The 23,534-nt window shown below is 71.9% G+C and overlaps 2 protein-coding genes across 2 annotated transcripts; both read right to left on the minus strand.

Annotated features, from left to right (window-relative positions):
- Positions 1-495: 495 nt before the first annotated feature.
- On the minus strand, positions 496-19,723 carry ERBB3 (erb-b2 receptor tyrosine kinase 3). Its single transcript, XM_075725096.1, is given in 29 exon segments — positions 496-1,031; positions 1,550-1,814; positions 2,274-2,345; positions 2,653-2,814; positions 2,894-2,991; positions 3,730-3,876; positions 3,946-4,021; positions 4,982-5,137; positions 5,219-5,404; positions 5,508-5,606; positions 5,680-5,799; positions 6,640-6,781; positions 7,753-7,806; positions 7,904-7,953; positions 7,955-8,059; positions 8,134-8,224; positions 9,622-9,754; positions 9,835-10,034; positions 11,202-11,292; positions 11,379-11,452; positions 11,544-11,664; positions 12,082-12,195; positions 12,314-12,455; positions 13,649-13,767; positions 13,888-13,953; positions 14,036-14,161; positions 16,263-16,449; positions 16,525-16,676; positions 19,636-19,723. Coding segments are annotated over 29 exon segments (3,972 nt in total).
- Positions 19,724-21,635: 1,912 nt separating this feature from the next.
- On the minus strand, positions 21,636-22,962 carry RPS26 (ribosomal protein S26). Its single transcript, XM_075725030.1, has 4 exons — positions 22,929-22,962; positions 22,131-22,308; positions 21,835-21,965; positions 21,636-21,740 (listed from the first exon to the last, which is right to left on the minus strand). The coding sequence occupies exons 1-4, from the start codon at positions 22,929-22,931 to the stop codon at positions 21,705-21,707; spliced, it is 348 nt and encodes a 115-aa protein (XP_075581145.1). The 5' UTR covers positions 22,932-22,962; the 3' UTR covers positions 21,636-21,704.
- Positions 22,963-23,534: the final 572 nt, after the last annotated feature.

Raw genomic sequence — 23,534 nt, forward strand, 5'->3', positions numbered from 1 at the left:
CCCCCCCCCCCCCCAAACCTTCACTCCACTTCCAGCAGGGAATGGCAAAACCTGAAAAATGAATCTGGGATCCTTCTTGCCCGGAAATCCCATCTGACCTCGTCTGCCCGCACCCCAAGGCCACCCCAAACAGGGACCCCCGTCCCCAGACAGGGGCCAACCCAGCACCCCTGCACCTTCAGCTGGGGGGGGCACCCTCCAGGCATTGCGGGAGGGGTCCCCAGGGTCCGGAGCCCCACAGGGCTGCCCCCCTCCCCAGCTCGGGGTGCTCAGGATTAGCCCCGCTGGCCCCGTACCCCAGACTTCGGAAAGGGGTGGCAGGGAGCGGGTGCACCCCGAGGGCCCGCAGCCCCCCCAGGCCGGCCCGTGGGCCCCCTGCCCGCGCTTCGGCTTTGGCTCATGGCCCCGAGGGGGGATCCTTCATATCCAGTGTAAACAGCCCCGGTGGGGGCCAGGAAGGCGGCGGGGTCCCGGGGGGAGGTCCGGGGGGGTCCCCTACGTCCGCTGCGCGTCCGCCTTGGCGAAGAGGCGGCTGTGCCAGTAGTCGGGGTTGTCGAAGGCGCAGTCCGAAGCCTCCAGACTCCGCAGGGGCTTCATGCAGGGGGTGGAGGGGCCTGGGGGGCTGCGGCAACCAGGGCAGCGGGGGGCCAGCACCGCTTCCATCTCCTCGTAGCCCTGCTCCTCCTCCTCGGTGGCCGGGGCGGCCTCCCCCGGGCGCATGTCGGTGTAGCCATCATGCCGGGGGGGGCCACCCTCCTGCCGGGGTCCCGGCCCCCCGGCCACGCTGCCCAGCGAGCGGCTCAGCCGCGGCTGCTTGTTCATGTACTCGTAGTCCTCCTCCTCCTGCCCCCGGCCCGGGGGGGCTCCCGGGGGGGCCCCCGGCTCCAAGCCCACCTCCATGTACTCGTAGCCCAGCTCCTCCAGCGAGGCCGGCCGGGGTGGGGGGGCTCCCGGGGGACCCCCAGGCTGCCGGTTCATGTATTCGTACTCCTCCTCCGGCTCCGGCACCGAGCCCCCGGCGGGGTCTGGCTCTGCGGGGTGGGGGTGAGATGCCGGCCAGGCCCCCCCAGGCTCCCCCTCTCCACCCCCATGGCCCGTCCTGAGTTTGGGAGGGGGGGTGTCTCGTCTGGGCCACGGACGGGTTCATCCCACCCCACAACCCTCACGCCCTACAAGATGATCCCCCCACCCAGCCTGAACCCCAACCCTGCACGGATGGGTCCCCCCCACCCCTAAAACAGAGGACTGTGTCCCCCCTACCCCTAAAATGGGGGATGGGCCCCCTCCACCCCTGGGGACAGGCTGCGCCCACCCTGCGGACACAGGAGCCCCTCCACCCCCAACCCTGCGAGGAGGAGCCCCCCGCCTTCACCCCAAACCCTGCGGGGATGGGACCCACCACCCCGCGGGGACGGGCTCCCTGCAACCCCACGGCAGGGAGAGCCCCCAGATCCCATCCTGCAGTGAGGGACCCACCCCCACCCTGCACAGACGGGACCCCCACCCCCTGCCTGGGTGGGACACCCCCCCAAAAGGCTGCGCCCCTCACCCCGTCCGGCGCAGTTGGGGGTGACGTAGCCGTTGGCGTCCTCCTCGCTGCCCTCGGTGCTGGGGGGCGGCGGGGGGAAGCTCTCCCGCTGGGACAGGTAGGCGCTGTCCCCCCGCGAGCGCAGGCTGCGGCAGAGGCTCCCCGACAGCGACCCCCCCTCGGCCAGGTCCAGCTCCGAGGCCGTGCCCCGGCCCTCCGACGACTCCGACACCGTCCGCCCCAGGGACTCCTGACGGCTGCGCCGTGGCGGCCGGCACCCCCCGGCCTGGGGGACACGGGGCTGAGCCGGGGGGGTGCCCCTGGGGACCCCTGCCCCCCACCCCACGGCCACCGCTTCACCTCCCAGTGTCCTCACGGCCACCCCTTTGCCCACCCCTGTGCCCTGTGGCACCCCACGGCCACCCCCACAGCCCCCCACCACCCCACAGCCACCCCCACAGCCCCCCCCACCACCACCCCACGGCCACCGCTTCACCTCCCAGTGTCCTCACGGCCACCCCTTTGCCCCCCCCCGTGCCCTGTGGCACCCCACGGCCACCCCCATAGCCCCCCACCACCCCACAGCCACCCTCACAGCCCTCCACCACCCCACGGCCACCGCTTCACCTCCCACTGCTCCAGCGTCCCCACAGCCACCCCTTTGCCCCCCCATGCCCTGTGGCACCCCACAGCCACCCCCACAGCCCCCCCCCCACCCCACGGCCACCCCCCAGCCCGTGGGTACCTGGCGGACGCTGCCGAGTCCGGGCTGGTTCATGGGGATGTAGCCAGCCGGGGGGCTGAGCAGGCTGGGGCTCTGGAGGGGGACACGAGGGTTGACACCCAGTGGGGGGGACACAGGGAGGGGACACAGGGGCTGGGACACCCCCCCACCCCGCTGTGGGAATGTGGTGGGGGTCCCGCCAGGGCTCAGAAGGGACGAGGGGGCAGTGGGGAAGGGTGGTCCCCGTGGGTCGGCCCCACATCCCACCTGCATGGGGGAGTTTGGGGCTGGGAGACCTCGTGCCACGTCCCAGGACCACCCTGAGCCCCCACCCTGCCCCGTGCCGTGGCCAGGACCCAGCCCCAGAGCCCCCAGAGCCGGGGGGACAGAGGGGTCTCACCCGGGCGCAGCTGCCCCGCGGCCGCTGGGGATAGAGCCCAGTGGTGAGGCCGAGGGAGACGTCCAGCTCCTCCTCCTCCTCCAGCTCCAGCGTCTCCATGTCATCCAGCTCCTTGTCGCTGAGGGTGGGGGGCTCGGCGGGCGGCGCGGCCCCGCTCTCCTGCTGCGGGGATGGCTGCGTCAGGGGCTGTGGGGCCGGGGCCGGTGGGGCCGGGGCCGTGGGGCCGGGGCATCACACTCACCTTGATCACCAGGTAGCGCGGAGGGTCGCGGGCCATGCGGGTGAACTCATTTGCCAGCTCCTTGAAGGTGGGACGGATGTTCTCGTCGATCATCCAGCCTGGGGGGACAGTGGGGACTGAGAGCTGGGATCCCGCTCCGGGGACGGGGACAGGGATGGGGACAGGAGCAGGACCCTTCTCAGGGATGGGGATGGGAGCAGGTCCCTCCTTGGGGATGGGACCCTGCCCCAAGGATGGGGACAGGGACAGGGGCAGGAGCAGGACCCTCCCCAGGGATGGGGACAGGAGCAGGACCCTCCTCAGGGATGGGACCCTGCTCCAGGGATGGGGACATGGCCAGGACCCTGCCCCAAGGATGGGGACAGGGACAGGGGCAGGAGCAGGACCCTCCCCAGGGATGGGGACAGGAGCAGGACCCTCCTCAGGGATGGGAACGTGGCCAGGACCCTGCCCCAAGGATGGGGACAGGAGTGGGGACAGGAGCAGGACCCTCCTCAGGGATGGGACCCTGCCCCAGGGATAGGGACATGGCTGGGACCCTGCCCCAGGGATGGGGATGCAGCTGGGACCCTGCCCCAGGATGGGGACAGGGACAGGGACAGGAGCAGGACCCTCCCCGGGGATGGGACCCTGCTCTGGGGATGGGGACATGGCCAGGACCCTGCTCCGGGGATGGGGACAGGGATGGGGACAGGAGCAGGACCCTCCTCGGGGATGGGACCCTGCCCCAGGGATAGGGACATGGCTGGGACCCTGCTCTGGGGATGGGAGCAGGACCCTCCCTGGGGCTGGGACCCTGCCCCAAGGATGGAGACAGGGACAGGACCCGCACTCACACTTCACCATCACCATGTAGACGTCGATGGTGCAGATCTGCGGCTGCGAGAGCCGCTCGCCCTTCTCCAGCAGATCGGGCACCTCGGCTAGCCGGATCCCGGCGTAGGGCTCGGCCCCGAAGGTCATCATCTCCCAGAGCGTCACGCCTGCGGGGACAGTGTCGTGAGCCCCACGGGGCCGGGGGGCTGGGTGGGCTGGGGGGGCCGGGCGCTCACCGTAGCTCCAGACGTCGCTCTGGTGCGTGTACTTCCCAAAATGGATGCTCTCCAGCGCCATCCACTTGATGGGCGTCTGCAAGGAAAGGTGGAGATGGGGGTGGACATGTGGATGGGTGGGGGGACTTGGGGACGGGGCGGGGGGGACACCCCGAGGGGCAGGGGGCATGGAGGGGGTGGGACATCCGTGGGTGGAGGGGGTACTGGGGACATGGAGAGGAGGGGATTTAGGGGGTACTGGGGGTCCCGGGGCAGGGAGGGGGTGCCCTGTGGGGCAGGGAGGGGGGACACGGGAGTCCCAGGGGCGTGGGGGAGGGAGGGGGTGCCCCGTGGCACTGGGAGGGGGGACACAGGGGTCCTGGGGGTGTGGGGCAGGGACGGGGGACACAGGGGTCCCAGGGGTGCAGGGCAGGGATGGGGTGCCCCATGGGGCAGGGAGGGGGGGACACGGGGGTCCTGGGGGTGCAGGGCAGGGACGAGGTGCTCCGTGGGGCAGGGAGGGGGGACACGGGGGTCCCGGGGGTGTGGGGCAGGGACAGGGTGCCCCGTGGGGCAGGGAGGGGGGACACAGGGGTCCTGGGGGTGTGGGGCAGGGACGGGGGTCCCGGGGCAGGGACGGGGTGCCCCGTGGTGCTGGGAGGGGGACACGGGGGTCCTGGGGGTGCGGGGCAGGGATGGGGGGTCCCGGCGGTCCCAGGGCAGGGAGGGGGTGCCCTGTGGGGCAGGGAGGGGGACACGGGGGTCCTGGGGGTGTGGGGCAGGGATGGGGGACACAGGGCTCCCGAGGGCGCAGGGCAGGGACGGGGTGCCCCATGGGGCAGGGAGGGGGGACACGGGGGTCCCGGGGGCGCAGGGCAGGGACGGGGTGCCCCGTGGGGCAGGGAGGGGGGACACGGGGGTCCCGGGGGTGCAGGGCAGGGACGGGGTGCCCTGTGGGGCAGGGAGGGGGGACACAGGGGTCCCGGGGGTGCAGGGCAGGGACGGGGTGCCCCGTGGGGCAGGGAGGGGGGACACGGGGGTCCCGCCGGGTGCCTACCTTGACCTCGTTGTAGAAATACTTTTTGTCGTCGGGGTAGAGGAGGTCGGCGATGCCGAAATCGGCCACCTGAGCCTGGCTGGGGGACTTGAGCAGCACGTTGCGGGCGGCCAGGTTGCGGTGCACCATGCGGTGCTCCTCCAGGTAGTACATGCCCTGGGGAAGGGGGGGGCGAGCGGGGGAGGTCAGCGGGGACGGGGGGAGCGGGGGGACCCCCCCAGCACCCCCCCGACTCACCTTGGCCACCTGGACGCACCAGTTGAGCAGCAGCTGGGGGCTGATGCTGTCGCGGTTCTTGCGGACGTAGTCGAGGAGGGAGCCCAGCGGCAGGAGCTGCGTCACCAGCTGCAGCTGGGGGCCGGGGCAGATGCCCAGCAGCCGCACGATGTAGGCATGGTCCAGGCTGCCGATGGCCAGCATGTGCTGCGGCGACAGCGTCAGCCGCGGCCGAGCCCCCCCAGAGCCACCCGTGGCGGCGGGGGGGAGCACCCCGGGGAGCGGGACCCACGCGTCGCCGGCGACTTACGTCGGTCACGGCGTGGAAGGACTGCTGCCCGCTCCAGTCCTGGATCACCTTGATGCTCACCGGGATCTTGATGGACTCCCTGTCCGGGATCCAGATTCCCTGCGGGGACGGGTTGCCCCGGTGAGCGCGGTGCCCGGCCCCGGCTGAGCCCCCCCGCCGACCCCCCCCTCACCTTGTGCACGGTCCCGAAGACGCCGGAGCCCAGCACCTTCAGCCGCTTCAGCTCCGTCTCCTTGAAGATGCGGGCCAGCACCTTGTTGGCTTTTTCACTGGGGTCCAGCGGCTCCAGGCTCTGCCGGGCGGGAGACGGAGATGGGGACGGGGATGGGGACGGAGCGGGATGGGGCTGGGGAGCGATGGGGATGGAAGCAGAGAGGGATGGGGCTGGAGATCTGGGGTGGAGAGGGATGGGGATGGAGAAGGACAGGAATGGGGATGGAGAAGGACAGGAATGGGGCTGGAGAGGGATGGGAATGGGAATGGAGAGGGACGGGAATGGGAATGGGGATGGGGCTGGAGAGGGACAGGAATGGGAATGGAGAGGGATGGGAATGGGAATGGAGAGGGATGGGAATGGGGCTGGGAATGGAGAGGGATGGGAATGGGGCTGGAGAGGGATGGGGCTGGAGAGGGATGGGGACGGAAGCAGAGAGGGATGGGGCTGCAGACCTGGGGTGGAGAGGGATGGGGATGGGGATGGGAATGGGGATGGAGAAGGACAGGAATAGGGATGGAGAGGGATGGGGCTGGGAATGGGGATGGGGCTGGAGAAGGATGGGAATGGGGCTGGAGAGGGATGGGAATGGGGATGGGGCTGGAGAGGGATGGGAATGGGAATGGAGAGGGACAGGAATGGGAATGGAGAGGGATGGGAATGGGGCTGGAGAGGGATGGATACAGGGACAGCGGCAGGGTCCCACCCCCCTCCTGCCCATCGAGCCCCCTCCCCATGGCCCTGGGCCCCCCCCTGCCCCAGCCCGGCTCCCCCGGGGATGGGGACCCCCAGGATTGGAACCCCCAGGACGGGGACCCCTGGGATGGGGACCCCCAGGGATGGGGACCCCCGTGATTGGAAACCCCAGGATGGGGACCCCTGGGATGGGGACCCCCCAGGCGCGGCTGCCCCGCTCACCTCCCCCCTCTCCAGGTAGCGCCGCATCGCCCGCTTCTTCTGGATCTTCTTGCCCCGCCAGTAGAGCAGGGCGAGGAGGACGCAGGAGCAGGAGAGGAAAAGCCCCCCGACCACCATCACCGCTATCACCGTCGGCGTTTTCCTGGGCGCGGGAGGAGGAGGAGGAGGCCAGGGCTGAGCTCCTGGTGCCGGCAGGTCCCGGCCCGCCGCTGCCGCCGCTCCCCACGCGCTTCCCACGGCCCTGCCTGCCGCGGGGGTGGCATGCACCCCAATGCCTGGGGCGGCACGGGCAGGGCAGGGCTCGGCACCTGGCGGGGCGCACGGCATGGCCAGGGCAGGGGGTCCCCCGGCACCCATGTGGGCAGGGAAAGGCCCCAGAGCAGGGCGGCGCGGCACGGCAAGGCGCAACATAGTACGGCGTGGCACAGCACGGCACGCCACAGCACGGTGCAGCCTGGCGTGGTGAAGTAAGGCGTGGCACGGCGCGGCACGGCATGGTGCAACACAGTACAGTGCGGCGCGGCACAGCGCGGCGTGGCATGCCGCAGCACGGCGCAACCTGGCGTGGTGAAGTATGGTGCAGCACGGCACAGCGCAGCCCAGCACGGTACGGCAAGGCACATCAGGGTGTGCCATGGCATGGTGCAGCGTGGCACAGCTTGGCACCAGGCAGCACAACATGGCACGGCACAGTACACCAGGGCACGGCGCAGCACGGCAACATGCAGCAGGGCATGGCATCGCATGGCGCAGCCTGGCACGGCGCAGCCTGGCATGGCACGGTGCAGCCTGGCACGGCGCAGCCTGGCATGGCACGGTGCAGCCTGGCATGGCACGGTGCAGCCTGGCACGGCACGGTGCAGCCTGGCACGGCACAGCCTGGCATGGCACGGTGCAGCCTGGCACGGCACGGCGCAGCCTGGCACGGCACGGCGCAGCCTGGCACGGCACGGCACGGCGCAGCCTGGCACGGCACAGCCTGGCATGACACGGTGCAGCCTGGCACAGCACAGCCTGGCATGGCACGGTGCAGCTCGGCATGGCGCAGCCTGGCATGGCATGGTGCAGCCTGGCATGGCACGGCGCAGCCCCGGTACCCCCTCCCCGCCATACCTGGAGACGGGCAGGGCCTCCCCAAGGCAGTCCCGCAGCAGCGGCCCCAGGCACCTGCGGAGATGGAGACGGAGCCGGGGGTGAGCCGGGGCGCGGGCAGCCCCCTCCTCCGGCCAGGCACCGGGTACCGGAGCCCCCCACCCCGGCGCACCCGCGGGTGCAGTTCTCGTGGCAGGGCCGGCACTCGCGGCTGGCGTCGGGGGTACTTGTAGATGGGGCCGCGCTCGCCCAAGATGCCCTCGGGGCAGCTCTCCACGCAGTGGGGCCCATCCCGGTAGTGGGCACAGCGGGTGCAGGTGTCGGCGCCCTGCGGGGCAGAGGACACGTGAGGACCCACGGGGACGTCGCTGCGGCCGCCACGGGTCCCCGGCGGGGCCGTACCGAGCCGTTGCAGGTGGCGTTGCCTTCTATGCGCTCGCACTCGGGGTGGCACTCGAAGCATTCGCCCCCCTGGGCGAACTCCCGCGTCTCCCTGTGGGGACAAGGCAGGGTCACCGGCCCACCCCAGCGTCCCAGCCCACACCAGTGCCCATCCCGGTGGCCATCCCGCCATGGGCTCGGTCCCATCCCAGCATCCATCCCGCCATGGGCTCGGTCCCACCCCAGCATCCATCCCACCATGGGCTCGGTCCCATCCCACCATCCATCCCACCGTCCATCCCGCCATGGGCTCGGTCCCACCCCAGCATCCATCCCACCCCAGGATTTGTCCCACCCCAGGATTTGTCCCATCCCAGCGTCCATCCCGCCCCAGGATTGATTCCATCCCAGGGTCCATCCCACCCCAGCGTCCATTCCACCCCAGGATTTGTCCCACCCCAGTGTCCATCCCACCATGGGCTCAGTCCAATCCCACCGTCCATCCCACCCCAGGATTGATCCCATCCCACCGTCCATCCCACCCCAGGATTGATCCCATCCCAGCGTCCATCCCGCCATGGGCTTGGTCCCACCCCAGGACTGATCCCACCCCAGTGTCCATCCCACCCCAGGACTGATCCCATCCCAGTGTCCAGCCCAGCGTCCATCCCACCCCAGGACTGATCCCACCCCAGCATCCATCCCACCATGGGCTCGGTCCCACCCCAGGACTGGTCCCATCCCAGTGTCCATCCCACCCCAGGATTGATCCCATCCCAGCGTCCATCCCACCCCAGGATTGATCCCATCCCAGTGTCCAGCCCACCCCAGGACTGGTCCCACCCCAGCATCCATCCCACCATGGGCTCGGTCCCACCCCAGGACTGGTCCCCCCAGGCTCCATCCCACCCCAGGATTGATCCCATCCCAGCGTCCATCCCACCCCAGGATTGATCCCATCCCAGTGTCCAGCCCACCCCAGGACTGGTCCCATCCCAGTGTCCATCCCACCCCAGGATTGATCCCATCACAGTGTCCATCCCGCCCCAGGATTGATCCCATCACAGTGTCCATCCCGCCCCAGGATTGATCCCATCCCAGCGTCCATCCCAGTGTCCATCCCACCCCAGGATTGATCCCACCCCAGTGTCCATCCCAGCATCCATCCCACACCAGGATTGATCCCACCCCAGGATTGATCCCATTCCACCGTCCATCCCAGCATCCATCCCATCCCAGGATTGATCCCATCCCAGCATCCATCCCATCCCAGGACTGATCCCATCCCACTGTCCATCCCAGCGTCCATCCCACCCCAGGACTGATCCCATCCCAGTGTCCACCCCAGCATCCATCCCGCCACGGGCTCGGTCCCACCCCAGGACTGGTCCCCCCAGGCTCCATCCCCCTCCGGCGCTGACCCCGCTGCCCACCCAGCGATCAACCCGGCTCCCCGTGCCCACCCTGGGGCTGAGCTCCCGCCAGTGCCCCCCGCCCCAGCCCCCTCACCCCTGGGTGAAGCGGCAGGTCGGCACGCAGACGCCGCGGCGGCTGTAGTGGCGGCAGGACAGGCACTGCGCGGGGCCGGGGCCCCAGCAGCCCTCGGCGGAGCAGAGCGGGTCGCACACCTTCCCCTCTTGCTCTGCAGGGAGGGAAGGGGGCTCAGCGCGGGGTCCCCGGCGGCCCCCCGGCCCCCCCGGGCCCCGCTCCGGCCCCACTCACGGCACTTGCTGCGGGGTTTGTTGTTGCGGATGTCGAGGTCGGCGCGGCGGCGGCTCAGGGCTGCCCACTGGACGGTGTGGAGGTAGCAGAGCCGGCGATTTTCGGTGATGTAGACCCTGCCCGCGCTCACCTCCCGCAGCGAGCGCAGCCCCAGCGACGTCACGTTCTCGTTCTTCATGATCAGCAGGGAGAAACCCCGGCTGCGGGGAGGGCGTCAGGGCGGGGGGCACCGCCAGCCCCGAGGGACACGGGGACGGGGACGCAGGGTGAGGGGGACAGGGACGGGCAGGGATGGGGTGTGACAGGATGCAGGGACAAGGGACAACAGGGGGATGCGGGGACAAGGGACAACGGGGGGATGCAGGGATGTGCGGGGAGGGGGGATGCAGGGACGGGGTGCGACAGGATGCAGGGACAAGGGACAACGGGGGGATGCAGGGATGTGCAGGGATGGGGGATGCAGGGATGGGGTGCGACAGGGGATGCGGGGACAAGAGACAATGGGGGGATGCAGGGATGTGTGGGGAGGGGGGATGCAGGGATGGGGTGCGAACGGATGCAGGGACAAGGGACAACGGGGGGATGCAGGGACAAGGGACAATGGGGGGACACAGGGATAGGGGATGAAGGGAATGCAGGGACGAGGGACAACAGGGGGACGCAGGGATGGGGGATGACGGGGATGCAGGGACGAGGTGCGACGGGACGCAGGGACGAGGGACAATGGGGGGATGCAGGGATGTGCAGGGACGGGGGATGACAGGGGATGCAGGGACAAGGGACAACTGGGGGGATGCAGGAATGTGCAGGGATGGGGGACAATGGGGGATGGAGGGATGGGGTGCGACGGGATGCAGGGACAAGGGACAACACGGGGACACAGGGATGTGCAGGGACGGGAGACAACGGGATGCAGGGATGTGCAGGGACAGGGGAGGACGGGGGATGCAGGGAAGGGGGACGAAGGGATGCAGGGACAAGGGATAACGGGGGGATGCAGGGACAAGGGATAACGGGGGGATGCAGGGACAAGGGATAACGGGGGGACGTAGGGACGTGCAGGGACAGGGGACGACAGGGATGCAGGGATGTGCAGGGACGGGGGACGACAGAGGATGCAGGGACAAGGGACAACAGGATGCAGGGATGGGGGACCACGGGGAGATGCGGGGACAAGGGACAACGGGGGGATGCAGGGATGTGCAGGGATGGGGGACGACAGGGGATGCAGGGACGGGGTGTGATGGGATGCAGGGACAAGGGACAATGGGGGGATGCAGGGATGGGGGACGGATGGGGGGGACACAGGACACACGGAAAGGGGACCGGGAGCTGCTGGGTCGGGGGCTGCGGGCACAGGAACTCACTTGTACAGGCTCCGTCCTCCGATGGTGACAAGGTTGGAGAAGACGCTGAAGTTGTGCATGTGCTTGGGCCAGGACTGGATGTTCAGGTACCCTGGGGGGGGACACGACAGGGTGGGGGTCAGGGTGGCCCCGGGGGGGTCCCAGGGGGTCCCGGCGTCCCCCAGCCCCGCTGCTCACCCGTGATCTCCCGCACCGTCCGGAAGACGTTCAGCTTCTCGGGGTCCAGCGCTGAGATGTTGCGCCAGGGATCCCTGCGGAGCCGGAGCCGTCAGCCGGGGCTGGGGGGGGGGGGCTGCACCCCACCACCCCCAGCAGCCCCCCAAAAGCCCCCCCGGCCCTCACCCCTCCAGGCCGGTGATGAGGAAGTCCAGGTTGCCCAAGATCTTGGTGCAGTTCACAAAGGTGTCGATGTTGCTGGAGTCCACGGTCTGGTACTTGCTGCCGGCGCCGGTGCCCTCGCAGGCTGCGGGACGGGGCCGGTGAGAGCCCACCCCGTGGCCCCCAGGACGGGAATGGGGCCAGTGAGAGCCCACCCCGTGGCCCCCAGGACGGGAATGGGGCCAGTGAGAGCCCACCCCATGGCCCCCAGGATGGGGACGGTGAGAGCCCACCCCGTGGCCCCCAGGACGGGAATGGGGCCAGTGAGAGCCCACCCCGTGGCCCCCAGGACGGGAATGGGGCCAGTGAGAGCCCACCCCATGGCCCCCAGGATGGGGACGGTGAGAGCCCACCCCGTGGCCCCCAGGATGGGAATGGGGCCAGTGAGAGCCCACCCCGTGGCCCCCAGGATGGGGCCGGGGCCGGTGAGAGCCCACCCCGTGGCCCCCAGGATGGGAATGGGGCCAGTAAGAGCCCACCCCGTGGCCCCCCGACGCCCTACCCTTGGGACACAGCCCCGAGCAGGGCTCGCACATCTTCAGCCCGTTCTTCTCCACCTCCATCTTGTCATTGGGGCAGGCGCGGACGCAGGAGCTTTGGTCCACCACGAAGTTGTCTGCGGGGAGATCTTCGCCGTTAGAGCCCGACCCCGGCCCCCCGGGCACCCCCAGACCCCCAGGCACCCCCCGGCCCCCTCCGTGCCCCCCCAGACCCCTCCGTGCCCCCCGGCTCACGCGGGCAGCTCCGGACGCAGATGCCCCCGTACTGGTACTTGGTGTCGGGGTTGGGCTCCAGCTGGAAGGTCAGCTTGTTGTAGATGAGGGGCTGGGGGCAGAGCGGCACGCAGGCCCCGCTGTCGTTGAAGTGCCGGCAGGCCTGCGGGACGGACAGACGGACGACGGGTGGGGGGGAGGCACGGCCACGCGGACGGATGGACATGGGGATGCACGGACGCCTCACGCACTGCAGGGGCAGCATCGCCCTGCGCCCACCCCGGGGTTGAGAGCCCTCCCGTGGCGGGGCAGACGGACGGACGGACAGACGGACGTGCAGGTGGATGGCGGATGGACACACAGACAGACGGATGCGCAGACAGGCAGATAGCTCTCCCACCCCACATGGACAGCATCCCCCTGTGCCCACCCTGGGGGACACGTGGACAGACTCCCTCCCCGTGGTGGGCAGACAGACGGACACACGGATGGAGGAACAGACAGATGGACACGCAGACAGACGGATGCACAGACAGGCAGATAGCTCTCCCACCCCACACGGACAGCATCCCCCTGTGCCCACCCTGGGGGGCACATGGACAGACTCCCTCCCTATGGTGGGCAGACAGATGGACACATGGATAGATGGACAGACACACGGACAGACGGATGGACATACAGACGGATGGATGCACAGACAGACAGATACCCCCACCCCACACGGACAGCATCCCCCTGTGCCCACCCTGGGGGGCACACGGACGAGCTCCCTCCCCACGGGGGGCAGACAGATGGACACACGGATGGACGGACAGACACCCAGACAGATGGATGCACAGACAGACAGACACCCTACCCCACAGAGAGCATCCCCCCGTGCCCGCCCTGGGGGGCACATGGACGAGCTCCCTTGCCATGGGGGGCAGACAGATGGACACATGGATAGATGGGCGGACACATGGATAGATGGGCAGACACACGGACAGATGAACGGACATACGGACAGACGGATGCACAGACAGATACCACCCCCCACCCCCACAGACAGCATCCCCCCACGCCCACCCTGGGGGGCACATGGACACACTCCCTCCCCACGGGGGGCAGACAGCCGGACAGCCGGACAGCCACAGGGACAGATGGATGGACGTACAGACAGACAGCCACCGCACGCACAGACAGCACCCCCCCGCGCCCACCCTGGGGGGGCGGGGGGGGCGCACACGGACGCGCTCCCTCCCCACGGCGGGCGGCGGGGGGCGGACAGACAGACACGCACACGGGACAGACGACACGCGGGCTGCACAGACAGATGGACGGACGGACGCTGCCCAGCCCCGTGTCCCCCCCACGTACGAAGCAGTGTGTCTGGAGGGGGCCGGTGCAGCCCCCCGCGCACTCCTCGTGGCAGCACTCGTTGGGCGCCCGCCCGAAGCAGCGCCCGTTGCACTGGGGCGCGCAGATCGTCTTGGTCACTGCGGGGGGCACGGGTGAGCGCGGCGGGATTGGGGGGACGCGACCCTCCTAGGACCCCCGGGGGGGTCCCCCCCAAACCCCCGCCACCCCCCGTGTGCCCCCCTCGCCCCGGTACCCACGTTTCTGGCAGTCCTCGGGGCCGGGCCCCCAGCAGTGCCCGCCGCAGCTCTCGTGGCACGGGGCGCCTGCAAAGCGGGGGGAGCGCGGCGGGGTCACCCCAAAAGCCGCGGGGGTGTCACCCCCCCCGGCACCCCCCCCAAAACGCACAGGCCTTGCCATTGTCCCCCACGACGGGCTCCAGGCGGGGGTCCCTCATGATGTCCCGCCACTCCACCGTCTCGACGTGGCAGAGCTGCGCGTTCTTCTCGATGTAGACGCCGCCGGCCAGGATCTCTGCGGGGGCGGCCGGTGGGCGACGGGGGCTGCGGGCCCCCAGCCCTGCCCGGCACCGGCACCGGGGGCAGGGGACGGCACCGCGCCGGGACGGGGACCAGGGGGGACAGCACCGCGCCGGGATGGGGACCATGATGGGGATGGCACCGCGCCGGGACGGGGACCATGATGGGGACGGCACCGCGCCGGGACGGGGACCATGATGGGGACGGCACCGCGCCGGGACGGGGACCATGATGGGGACGGCACCGCGCCGGGACGGGGACCATGATGGGGACGGCACCGCGCCGGGACGGGGACCATGATGGGGACGGCACCGCGCCGGGACGGGGACCATGATGGGGACGGCACCGCGCCGAGATGGGGACCATGATGGGGACGGCACCGCGCCGGGACGGGGACCATGATGGGGACAGCACAGCACCGAGATGGGGACCATGATGGGGATGGCACCACGCCGGGACGGGGACCATGATGGGGACGGCACCGCGCCGGGATAGGGACCACGATGGGGACGGCACCGCGCCGGGACGGGGACCATGATGGGGACGGCACCGCGCCGGGACGGGGACCACGATGGGGACGGCACCGCGCCGGGATAGGGACCATGATGGGGACGGCACCACACCGGGACGGGGACCATGATGGGGACAGCACAGCACCGAGATGGGGACCATGATGGGGATGGCACCACGCCGGGACAGGGACCAGAGGGGACAGCACCGCGCCGGGACAGGGACCATGATGGGGACAGCACCGCGCCGGGACGGGGACCACGATGGGGATGGCACCATGCCAGGACAAGGGACTATCATGGGGACACTGTCACTCTGCAATGGGGACCATGGCGGGGGACAGCACCACGCCGGGATGGGGACCATGATGGGGACACCACTGCGCCAGGATGGGGACCAGAGGGGACAGCACCGCGCCGGGATGGGGACCACAATGGGGACAGCACCGCACCGGGATGGGGACCAGAGGGGACGGCACGGCGCCAGGACGGGGACCATGATGGGGACAGCACTGTGCCGGGACGGGGACCAGAGGGGACGACACCGTGCCAGGACGGGGACCATGATGGGGACACTGTCACTCTGCGATGGGGACCATGGCGGGGGACAGCACTGCGCCGGGATGGGGACCAGGACAGAATGGGGACAGCACCGCTGCAGGATGGGGACCAGGGGGGATGGCACCGCGCCGGGATGAGGACCATGGTGGGGGACAGCGCCGCTCTGAGACAGGGACCAGGGGGAGATGGCACCACTCCGGGATGGGGACCACGATGGGGACACCGTCACTCTGGGATGGGGACCGCAGAGGGGACAGTGTGGCCCCAGAGTGCACGGGGGGGGGGATACCAATATATGATGGGGACCATGGTGAGGGACAGCACCACTGCAGGATGGGGACCAGGACGCTATGGGGACAGCACCGCTGCAGGACGGGGACCAGGGGGGACAGCAATGCTCCAGGATGGGGACCAGGACACAACGGGGACAGCACTGCTGCAGGATGGGGACCAGGGGGAGCAGCACTGCTCCAGGATGGGGACCAGGATGCTATGGGGACAGCACCGCTGCAGGATGGGGACCAGGGGGGACAGCACTGCTCCGGGATGGGGACCAGGATGCTATGGGGACAGCACCGCTGCAGGATGGGGACCAGGGGGGACAGCACTGCTCCGGGATGGGGACCAGGACGCTATGGGGACAGCACCGCTGCAGGATGGGGACCAGGGGGGACAGCACTGCTCCGGGATGGGGACCAGGACGCTATGGGGACAGCACCGCTGCAGGATGGGGACCAGGGGGGACAGCACTGCTCCGGGATGGGGACCAGGACGCTATGGGGACAGCACCGCTGCAGGATGGGGACCACGGGGGATGGCACCACTCTGGGATGGGGACCACGATGGGGACACCGTCACTCTGCGACGGGGACCGCAGCGGGGACAGCACGGCCCCAGCACGCACAGGGGGGGGTGACACCGATCTGCGATGGGAACCAGGAGGCAGGAGGGGCCGGCAAGGCCCCGGGACGGGTCCCAGGACACTGCGGGGGGGTCCCAGCGGCGCCGCAGCCCGGGGGGTCCCACCTGTGAGCTGGTTGAGGCCGAGCTGGCGCAGGGCGTGGGTGGTGTTGGGGTTGTAGTTGAGCAGGACGAAGAGCGCGTACTTCTCCTCGTAGAACTGCGTCCCGCGGATGACGCGCAGGTTCTGCAGCGGCAGCGAGGCGAAGACGTTCATGGCGATCAGGATGTAGCCCGTCACCTCCCGGATGGTCTGCAGGGCAGCGGGACGCGTCAGCCCGGCGAGCGCGGACCCCCGCGTCCCCACCCGTGTCGTCCCCCCCCTCACCTGCAGGAAGGAGAGGTCCTGCGTGTGGTCAATGAGGACGATCTCCAGGTTGCCCATCACGATCTCGCAGTTGTTGTACATCTTGTGCAGCGTCTGGTACTGGTGCTGGGCGTCCCCCGTCACGCTCAGCCCGTTCAGTGTCCCCGCGCACACTGCGGGCACAAGCACCCTGTCCCCCACCGCGGCCGCGGCACCGCTCCGCACCCCCCCCACCGCGGTCACCCTGGTCCTCTGCGGTGGCCGCGGGCCTGTGCCCCCCATGCTGGCCACATCCCCCTCTTGATGGCCACGGCCATGTCCTCCATGGGGTCCTTCCCCCTCCAAGCTGGTCACATCCCGCCCTTGATGGCCATGGCCATGTCCCCCCATGGTGGCCATGTCCCCTCCTTGAGGGTCTCATCTCTGTTCTCCACATTGGCCACGTCCCCCCCGCGCTCTCCTGACCCCCCCATGATGTCCCCCCCACGATGTCCCCCCCACCATGCTGGCCATGGCCGTGCCCCCGTGGTGTCCCTGTCCCCACCATGGCCATACCCCCATGGCGTCCCCATCCCCACCACGGCCGTGTCCCCCATGGTGTCCCCGTCCCCAACACGACTGTGCCCCCCGTGGTGTCCCCATCCCCACCCCCATGGCGTCCCCATCCCCGCCACAGCTGTGCCCCCCATGCTGTCCCCATCCCCGCCACGGCCGTGCCCCCCACATCATCCCCCACGTTGTCCCCGCCGTGGGGGTGGCGGTGCCTGGAGGGTGGGGGGTGACGGGTGCTCCCCCGCCCTCCCCTCCCCTCCCCTCCCTTTCGCGGCGCCCGAACCGGCCGGGCAAGGGTTGCGCAAGGCGGGTGCCGTGGGCATGGCCCCCCCACGGCACGCCCGCGACGCCTGGACTTCGGACCCGGCCACTGCCGCAGCCCGTCCCGCCTCGACACCCGGGTCCGGGACAGGGGGGGCCCGGATGCCTGGGTCCCCCAGAACTCGGGGAGGGGGGCAGTGGGCGCCAAGGGGGGCCCCTGGGGTTAATGATTGCCCAGCCCCCCCCGCTCCGGGGCGGACAGGGCCCCTTTGTGCGTGGGGCAGGATGCGGCCCCCTCCCCGCAGCCGCACAAAGGGGCGATTGTGGCGAGCGGGACGGCGAGGGGGGGCGGGAGGCCGAGCCCCCCGAAAGCGGCGGGAGAGCCGGCACCCCTGGGGGCAGAGCGGGGTGCAGCCCCCCCCCCACCCACCCAGCGCAGACGTGACTCAGGCCCCGGCGCGGGGGGGGGCTGCGGGCGGGTAAATGGCAGCTTTGTCCGGCGCGGGCGCGGGGGCAGAGAAGGGCCCGAGCCCCCTCCCGGGGTGGGCGGCCGCAGAGAACGGACAGCTCGGTGCACACATGGGAAGGGGCGCGGGGCCGGCGCCCCCCTCCCCGCAGCCTGCGCTCCCCCCGCCCCCCGCCCCGAGCTATTTTAACAGGGAAGGGGCTATAAAAAGGTCCCAGCTGCGTTGGGGCACGGCCCCCAGCCCCGACGCCCCGGGGATGGGCAGGGTGGGGCCCAAAAAGGGGGGGGGCCTGGGACCCCCAAGAACCAATTGGGTGCGCTGGGGGCAGCCGGAATCTGCTTGGGGGGTCCCCAGGCTGCTGGGGGGGGGGGCAGGATCCAGCCCCCACGGGACCCCCGTGGCCGGGAACGAGCAGCACCTTTGGGTGCCGGCGGCGAATCGCCAGCGGCTGCTCAGAGGGTCCCACCGCAGCCCGGGACCCCCCTCGGCGCCGGCTCCCGGCAAACCGGGGCGCGGGTGTCCGGGTGTCCGGCCCTCGGGGTGCACCTGCCCGTGGGGAGGGGGGGTGGTGAGGGCCGGGGGCCCCCCTGGGCGCCGTCGCGGCGTCGCGGCCGGGCGTTATCAGCGCAGGGCCCCGCTGGCAGCTCCGGCACGTCGCCCGCTATCTGCCGCGTGCCACCGCGGCCCCCCGGCCAGGAATAGCACCCGGGGGGCACCCGGCTGGGGAGCCGGGCTGGGAGCGGGGGGACGGAGCCGACCTCCTGCCCTCGGCACAAAGGGGGTCTGTGTGCACGGCAGCGGGGCCGGATCCCGTCGCCGAACAAAGGGGCTCTGAGCCGGGGACGAGGACGCCGAGGTTTTGGGGAGGGCGGGGGGGGGAGCAGAGCTGGGCCCGCTCACCCCAACGCCGGCACCGGGCACCTGTGGGTGCTGGGCCATGAGCCGGCCGGACCCCCCGTGATGGCTGGACCCCCTGTGACGGCCGGACCCCCCGTGATGGCCGGACCCCGCGTGCGGCAGCCCCCGGCATCACCGGCGGCACATGGCGCAGCGGAGGCGCCAAGGGGCCGGGCGTGCCCCCCGCGTGCCGTAGGCACGGCCCCCACACCTGGGCGTCCCGGCGGGTGACACCGGGCCCCACCTTCGCGTCCAGCCCTCGGTGTTTTCCTTTTGGGATTGAAAAACAACTCCCAGGTGAACCCGGCTCTTCCGGGAGCGGCTTCCCGCTCGCCCTGGCTCAGGGTGCGGGGGGGGCCCGGGGCAGGCAGGGACGGGGTCCCCTCGGAGGAGTCCCCCGGGGGTCCCACCCTGCCCTGACCGGATCCCGGTGGCATCGGCGGGTCCCGGTCCCGCAGCCTAAAATTAGCATGGGCAGCTGTGGGGGACGCAGGTGCCTCTGCCTGGGGGGGAACCGGGCCCCGGGAGGGGGGCACCGGGCCCCGGCACCGACCGAGCCGCAGCCCGGGGGGGGCTTTGCCGGTCCCGGTTCCCCCGGGGCTGTCGGGGTCTCCCCGGTCGCAGCGCTGGGGATCGCGGTGGGGGGTCCCGGGCACCCCCCCGGGGAAAGGAGCCGCGGGAGCCGCCGAGATCGGGATCCCACAGCGGCGGGATCGGGAACACCGGGACCCCCGAGCGCTCCCAGCCCCTGTGAGGGCTCCCGGTCCCGCTGCCCGTCCCGGGACCCCCACGCACCCCCGGTGCCCGTCCCGGGACCCCCGCACACCCCCGGTGCCCGTCCCCGCCGCGCAGCCCCGGTTCCCCCGGGATCCCCGCACACCCCCGCTGCCCCGCACGCTGCCGGTACCGCCCCGATTCCCCGCGGGAGCCGCCGGTACCGGTACTCCGTGCTCACCTGCCTGCGCGGAGCCCGGCGCCGGGGCGCGGAGCAGCAGCAGCAGCAGCAGCAGCAGCAGCAGCGCCCGGGGCCGGGGCCGGTGCATCGCGGCTCCTCTCCGCGGGCCGGTTCGCAGGGCCCGGCGGCTGCGGCGTGCCCGGGCGCGGCGGGGGGAATGCACCTGGCGCGGGGCCGCCGGGGCGGGACGGGGCCGGGGCCGGGCCGGGGCGGGGCGGGGCGGTGGCGGCGGCGGGGCTCCCCCCCTCCCACTTCCCCGGGCAGCCCGGCCCGGGACCCGCCCGCCGCGCCCCGGGGCGGCAGCACCGGGACCCCCTGTAGTCCCCGCGGGAGCCCCCCGCAGCACCTCCGGGAACCCCCGGGACCCCCCGCAGCACCTCCGGGAACCCCCCAGGACCCCCTGGAGCCCTCCTGCAGCACCTCCGGGAACCCCCCGGGACCCCCTGGAGCCCTCCTGCAGCACCTCCGGGAACCCCCCGGGACCCCCTGTAGTCCCCCCGGGACCGCCTGTAGTCCCCCCGGGAACTCCCCCGGGACACCCTGCAGCCCGCCGGGAACCCCTGCAGCCCCCCGGGACCACCCCCGGGACCCCCTGAAGCCCCCCTGCAGCCCCCCGGGACCACCCCCGGGACCCCCTGAAGCCCCCCTGCAGCGCCTCCGGGAACCCCCCGGGACCCCCTGCAGCCCCCCGAGACCCCCTGCAACTCCCGGAACCCCCGCAGCCCTCCCTGGACCCCCTATAGGTCCCCCCCTGTAGTTCCCCCGGCCCCACTGTGCGCCCCCCCCCCCGAGCCCCCCAAGGCAAAGCCGGGCCCCGCTGCAGCCCCCGGGGCCGAGGCCTGGCCCCCCCCAACCCACCCCGGGGCAAAGCCCGGCCCCATCACAGCCCCCCGGGCGCGGGGGGGGGGGGGGGGCGGGGCGGGGGGGGGGGGCGCGTGGGTGCATCTGGCCCCATTGCAGCCCCCCCCCCCCCCCCCCCCGGGTGAAGCCCACCCCCGCTGTGGCCCCCCCAGGGTCACAGCCAGGCCCCACCACGGCCCCCCAGCACCCACCAGCCCCCCCAAGGTCATGGCCAAGCCCCACTGCAGCCCCCCAACACCCACCAGCCCCCACCAATGGCCCCCCCAGCACCCACCAGACCCCCCAGGGTCACGGCCAGACCCCACCAATGGCCCCCCAGGGTCATGGCTGGGCCCCACTGCAACCCCCCAGCACCCACCAGACCCCCCAGGGTCACAGCCAGGCCCCACCACAGCCCCCCAGCACCCACCTCAGAGTCACAGCCAGACCCCACCACAGCCCCCCAGCACCCACCAGCCCTCCCAAGGTCACGGCCAGACCCCACCACAGCCCCCCAGCACCCACCAGCCCTCCCAAGGTCACAGCCAGACCCCACCACAGCCCCCCAGCACCCACCAGCCCCCGCCAAGGTTACGGCCAGGCCCCAGCACAGCCCCCCAGACGCATCCAGCCCCCCCAGGTAACACCCGGCCCCACTGCGGGGATGACGGCGCTGCCCCCCACCAGCTCAGGACAGGTCCCAGCCCTGGGCAGGATTCGGGGCACCTGCAGCCCCCCAGTGGGGTGGGGTCAGGGGGCCAGGGGCAGCCCCAGGACTTTGCAGGGGGGGTGGGGGGTGGGTGTGGTGTCACAGGGCACAGCACCAGCCCCCCCCCCCCCCAACAGGGGGTGACCCCCTGAGCCCACCCTGGGGCTGGGACACGCTCTGGGCGCATGTCTGTCTGTCCATCCCCCAAAACACATCCCACTCCCACATCTGCACAAGCATCAGTGTGCAAAGAGCCCCCCCAAAAATGGGGGATCCCCCCCCCGGAGTGCACAGCAGCCCCCCTACCTCCACATAGCTTCCCCGGGGTGAGCCCAGGGCCCCCCCCACTGCAGTGAGAAGGGTGCTGCGACCCCCCCTGTCCCCCCAATCTGTCCCCGGAGCGGCGCATGCCCCCCCCGCCCCCCCCAGCCCCCCAGGCGCGGAGCCGGGCTCGGTGCAGGATCCTTTATTCGCTCTGCGCTCGGGGCCACGTTCGGGGCTGTGCTCCGCTGGAGGCTCCTTACATGGGCTTGGGAGGGGGCCGGGGTGCAGCACCCTGCGGGGTGGGGGGGAAGAAGAGGGTGAGGCAGATCCAGGGAGGGGGGTGGGGGGGGTTTGTGGGAACCCCCAGCCCCTCCCCTGATACGTACGGCCGGTCGGAAGCGGGGTGGGGGGGTCCGGTCCTTGCGAGCCTCCCGAGAGCGGTTCCGCACCACTTTGCTGTGGATGGCGCAGCTGACGCAGTAATGCAGCTTCACATACAGCTTGGGCAGGACGTAGGCTGCGGGAGGGGGGCGAGGGGGGTGTCAGAGACCCCCAGGCACCCCAAAAACACCGGGGGGGGACAGATCTCCCCTCCCCGGCCCCCACCCAGGCGCTGGGGAGCAGGGTGGGCCCCGTTACGGGGGGCACGGAGGTGCCCCAATGCCTCCCCCCGTGCCCTTACAGTCGAAGACGCTGGCCTCCGAGATGTCCCTGACAGCTGCGGCCTCCACGATGTTCCTGATGACAAACTTCTTGATGGCCTTGTCCTTGGGGACGCAGCGGGCGCAGTTGGTGCAGCGGATGGGCTGGACATGGCCGCGACCCTTCTTGGCCCGCCCGTTGTTCCTCCTCTTCTTCGTCTGGGGGTGATGGGGGGAGAAGGATGAAGCCGGGACCCCCCCACCCCCCACGGTACCGCCAGCTGCCCCGGACACCCCAACCGGCGGCCGCAGAGCCCCCGCAGAGCCCCGGTCCCCACGGGCCCAGCACAGACCCCGGCAGCCCCCGTTGTCTCCCCAAGGACCCCCCCCCCCACACGGGCCCGACGGCCCCCGGGCCCCCCCCGGCGTTCCTCAAGGATCCCCCGGTGTCCCCCAGCCCCCTCCGAGGCCTCCCCCGGTGCTCCCCGAGGCCCCCCCGGTGTGCCCCGGCCCCCTCCGAGGCCTCCCCCGGTGCTCCCCGAGGCCCCCCCGGCCCCCTCCGAGGCCCCTCCCGGTGCTCCCCGAGGTCCCCCCGGTGCCCCCCCCGGTGCTCCCCGGCCCCCTCCAAGGCCCCCCCCCACCGCCCCAGCATCCCCCGCCCCACACGGGCCCCAAAGCCTCCGGGCCCCACACGCCCCCCCCGGCCCTCCCCGAGGCCCTCTAGGCCCCCCCGGTGCTCCCTAAGGGTCTCCCGGTGCCCTCCGGCCCCCTCCGGCCCCCCCCGGTGCCCCCCGAGGCCCCCCCGGTGCCCCCGGGCTCCCCGGCCGCGCCGCCCTCACCATCTCGCTGCCGGGGCCGCGAAAGAAGGCCCGGCCGCCGCACCGCCGCCCTTATATAGTCGTCCTCCGCCCGGAAGCGCCTCCGCCGCCGCCCCGCTCCCTCCCCGAGCCCGCAGGACCCCTCCGGTCGCCTCGCAGCGGTTCCGCCGGTGGGACCGGGGCGGGCGGGGGCGGCGGCACCGGCGGCGGAGGCGGGGAGTGGGTGGGGGGACGGGGAACACGGACGGGGACTACTTCTCCTCGCCGCGGCGGAGGGATCGGCGCTACGCGCGGAGTGAGGCGATTCGCGCGCCCGCGCGGCGGCGTGCTGCGTGTGTCGTCATCACCCCCGCGCGGGGGGCGCTGGGAGGTGTAGGCGAGGGGGCCGGGGGGGCCGGGGGGTGGGGGGGGGCCGGGGGTCCGGCCCCCGACCCCCGGGAGGGACCCAGGCCTCCTGCCCCCCCCCGTGCTCGTGAGGGGGACCCCAACTGTCCCACCCCTTATGGGGGGGTCCCCCAGTGTCCCCCCGCAAGCCCCTAGAGGGGACCCCCAGTGTCCCCCCACCACCACCCCAGAGGGTCCCCAAGCCCCCCCAAGCCCCCTCCCAGCTCTCGAGGGGGTCCCACC

The sequence above is a fragment of the Pelecanus crispus genome, chromosome 26, assembly GCF_030463565.1.
Source record: "Pelecanus crispus isolate bPelCri1 chromosome 26, bPelCri1.pri, whole genome shotgun sequence".
NCBI classification, from domain to species: domain Eukaryota; kingdom Metazoa; phylum Chordata; class Aves; order Pelecaniformes; family Pelecanidae; genus Pelecanus; species Pelecanus crispus.

Excerpts from the sequence above, each read along its gene's own strand:
- RPS26 (XM_075725030.1), bottom strand. Across the intron at positions 21,966-22,130 it reads GGAGGCCAGCGTCTTCGACT|CCTACGTCCTGCCCAAGCTG; the intron begins GTAAGGGCACGG and ends CCCCTCCCGCAG. Across the intron at positions 21,741-21,834 it reads CACCCCGCTTCCGACCGGCC|GGTGCTGCACCCCGGCCCCC; the intron begins GTACGTATCAGG and ends CCCACCCCGCAG.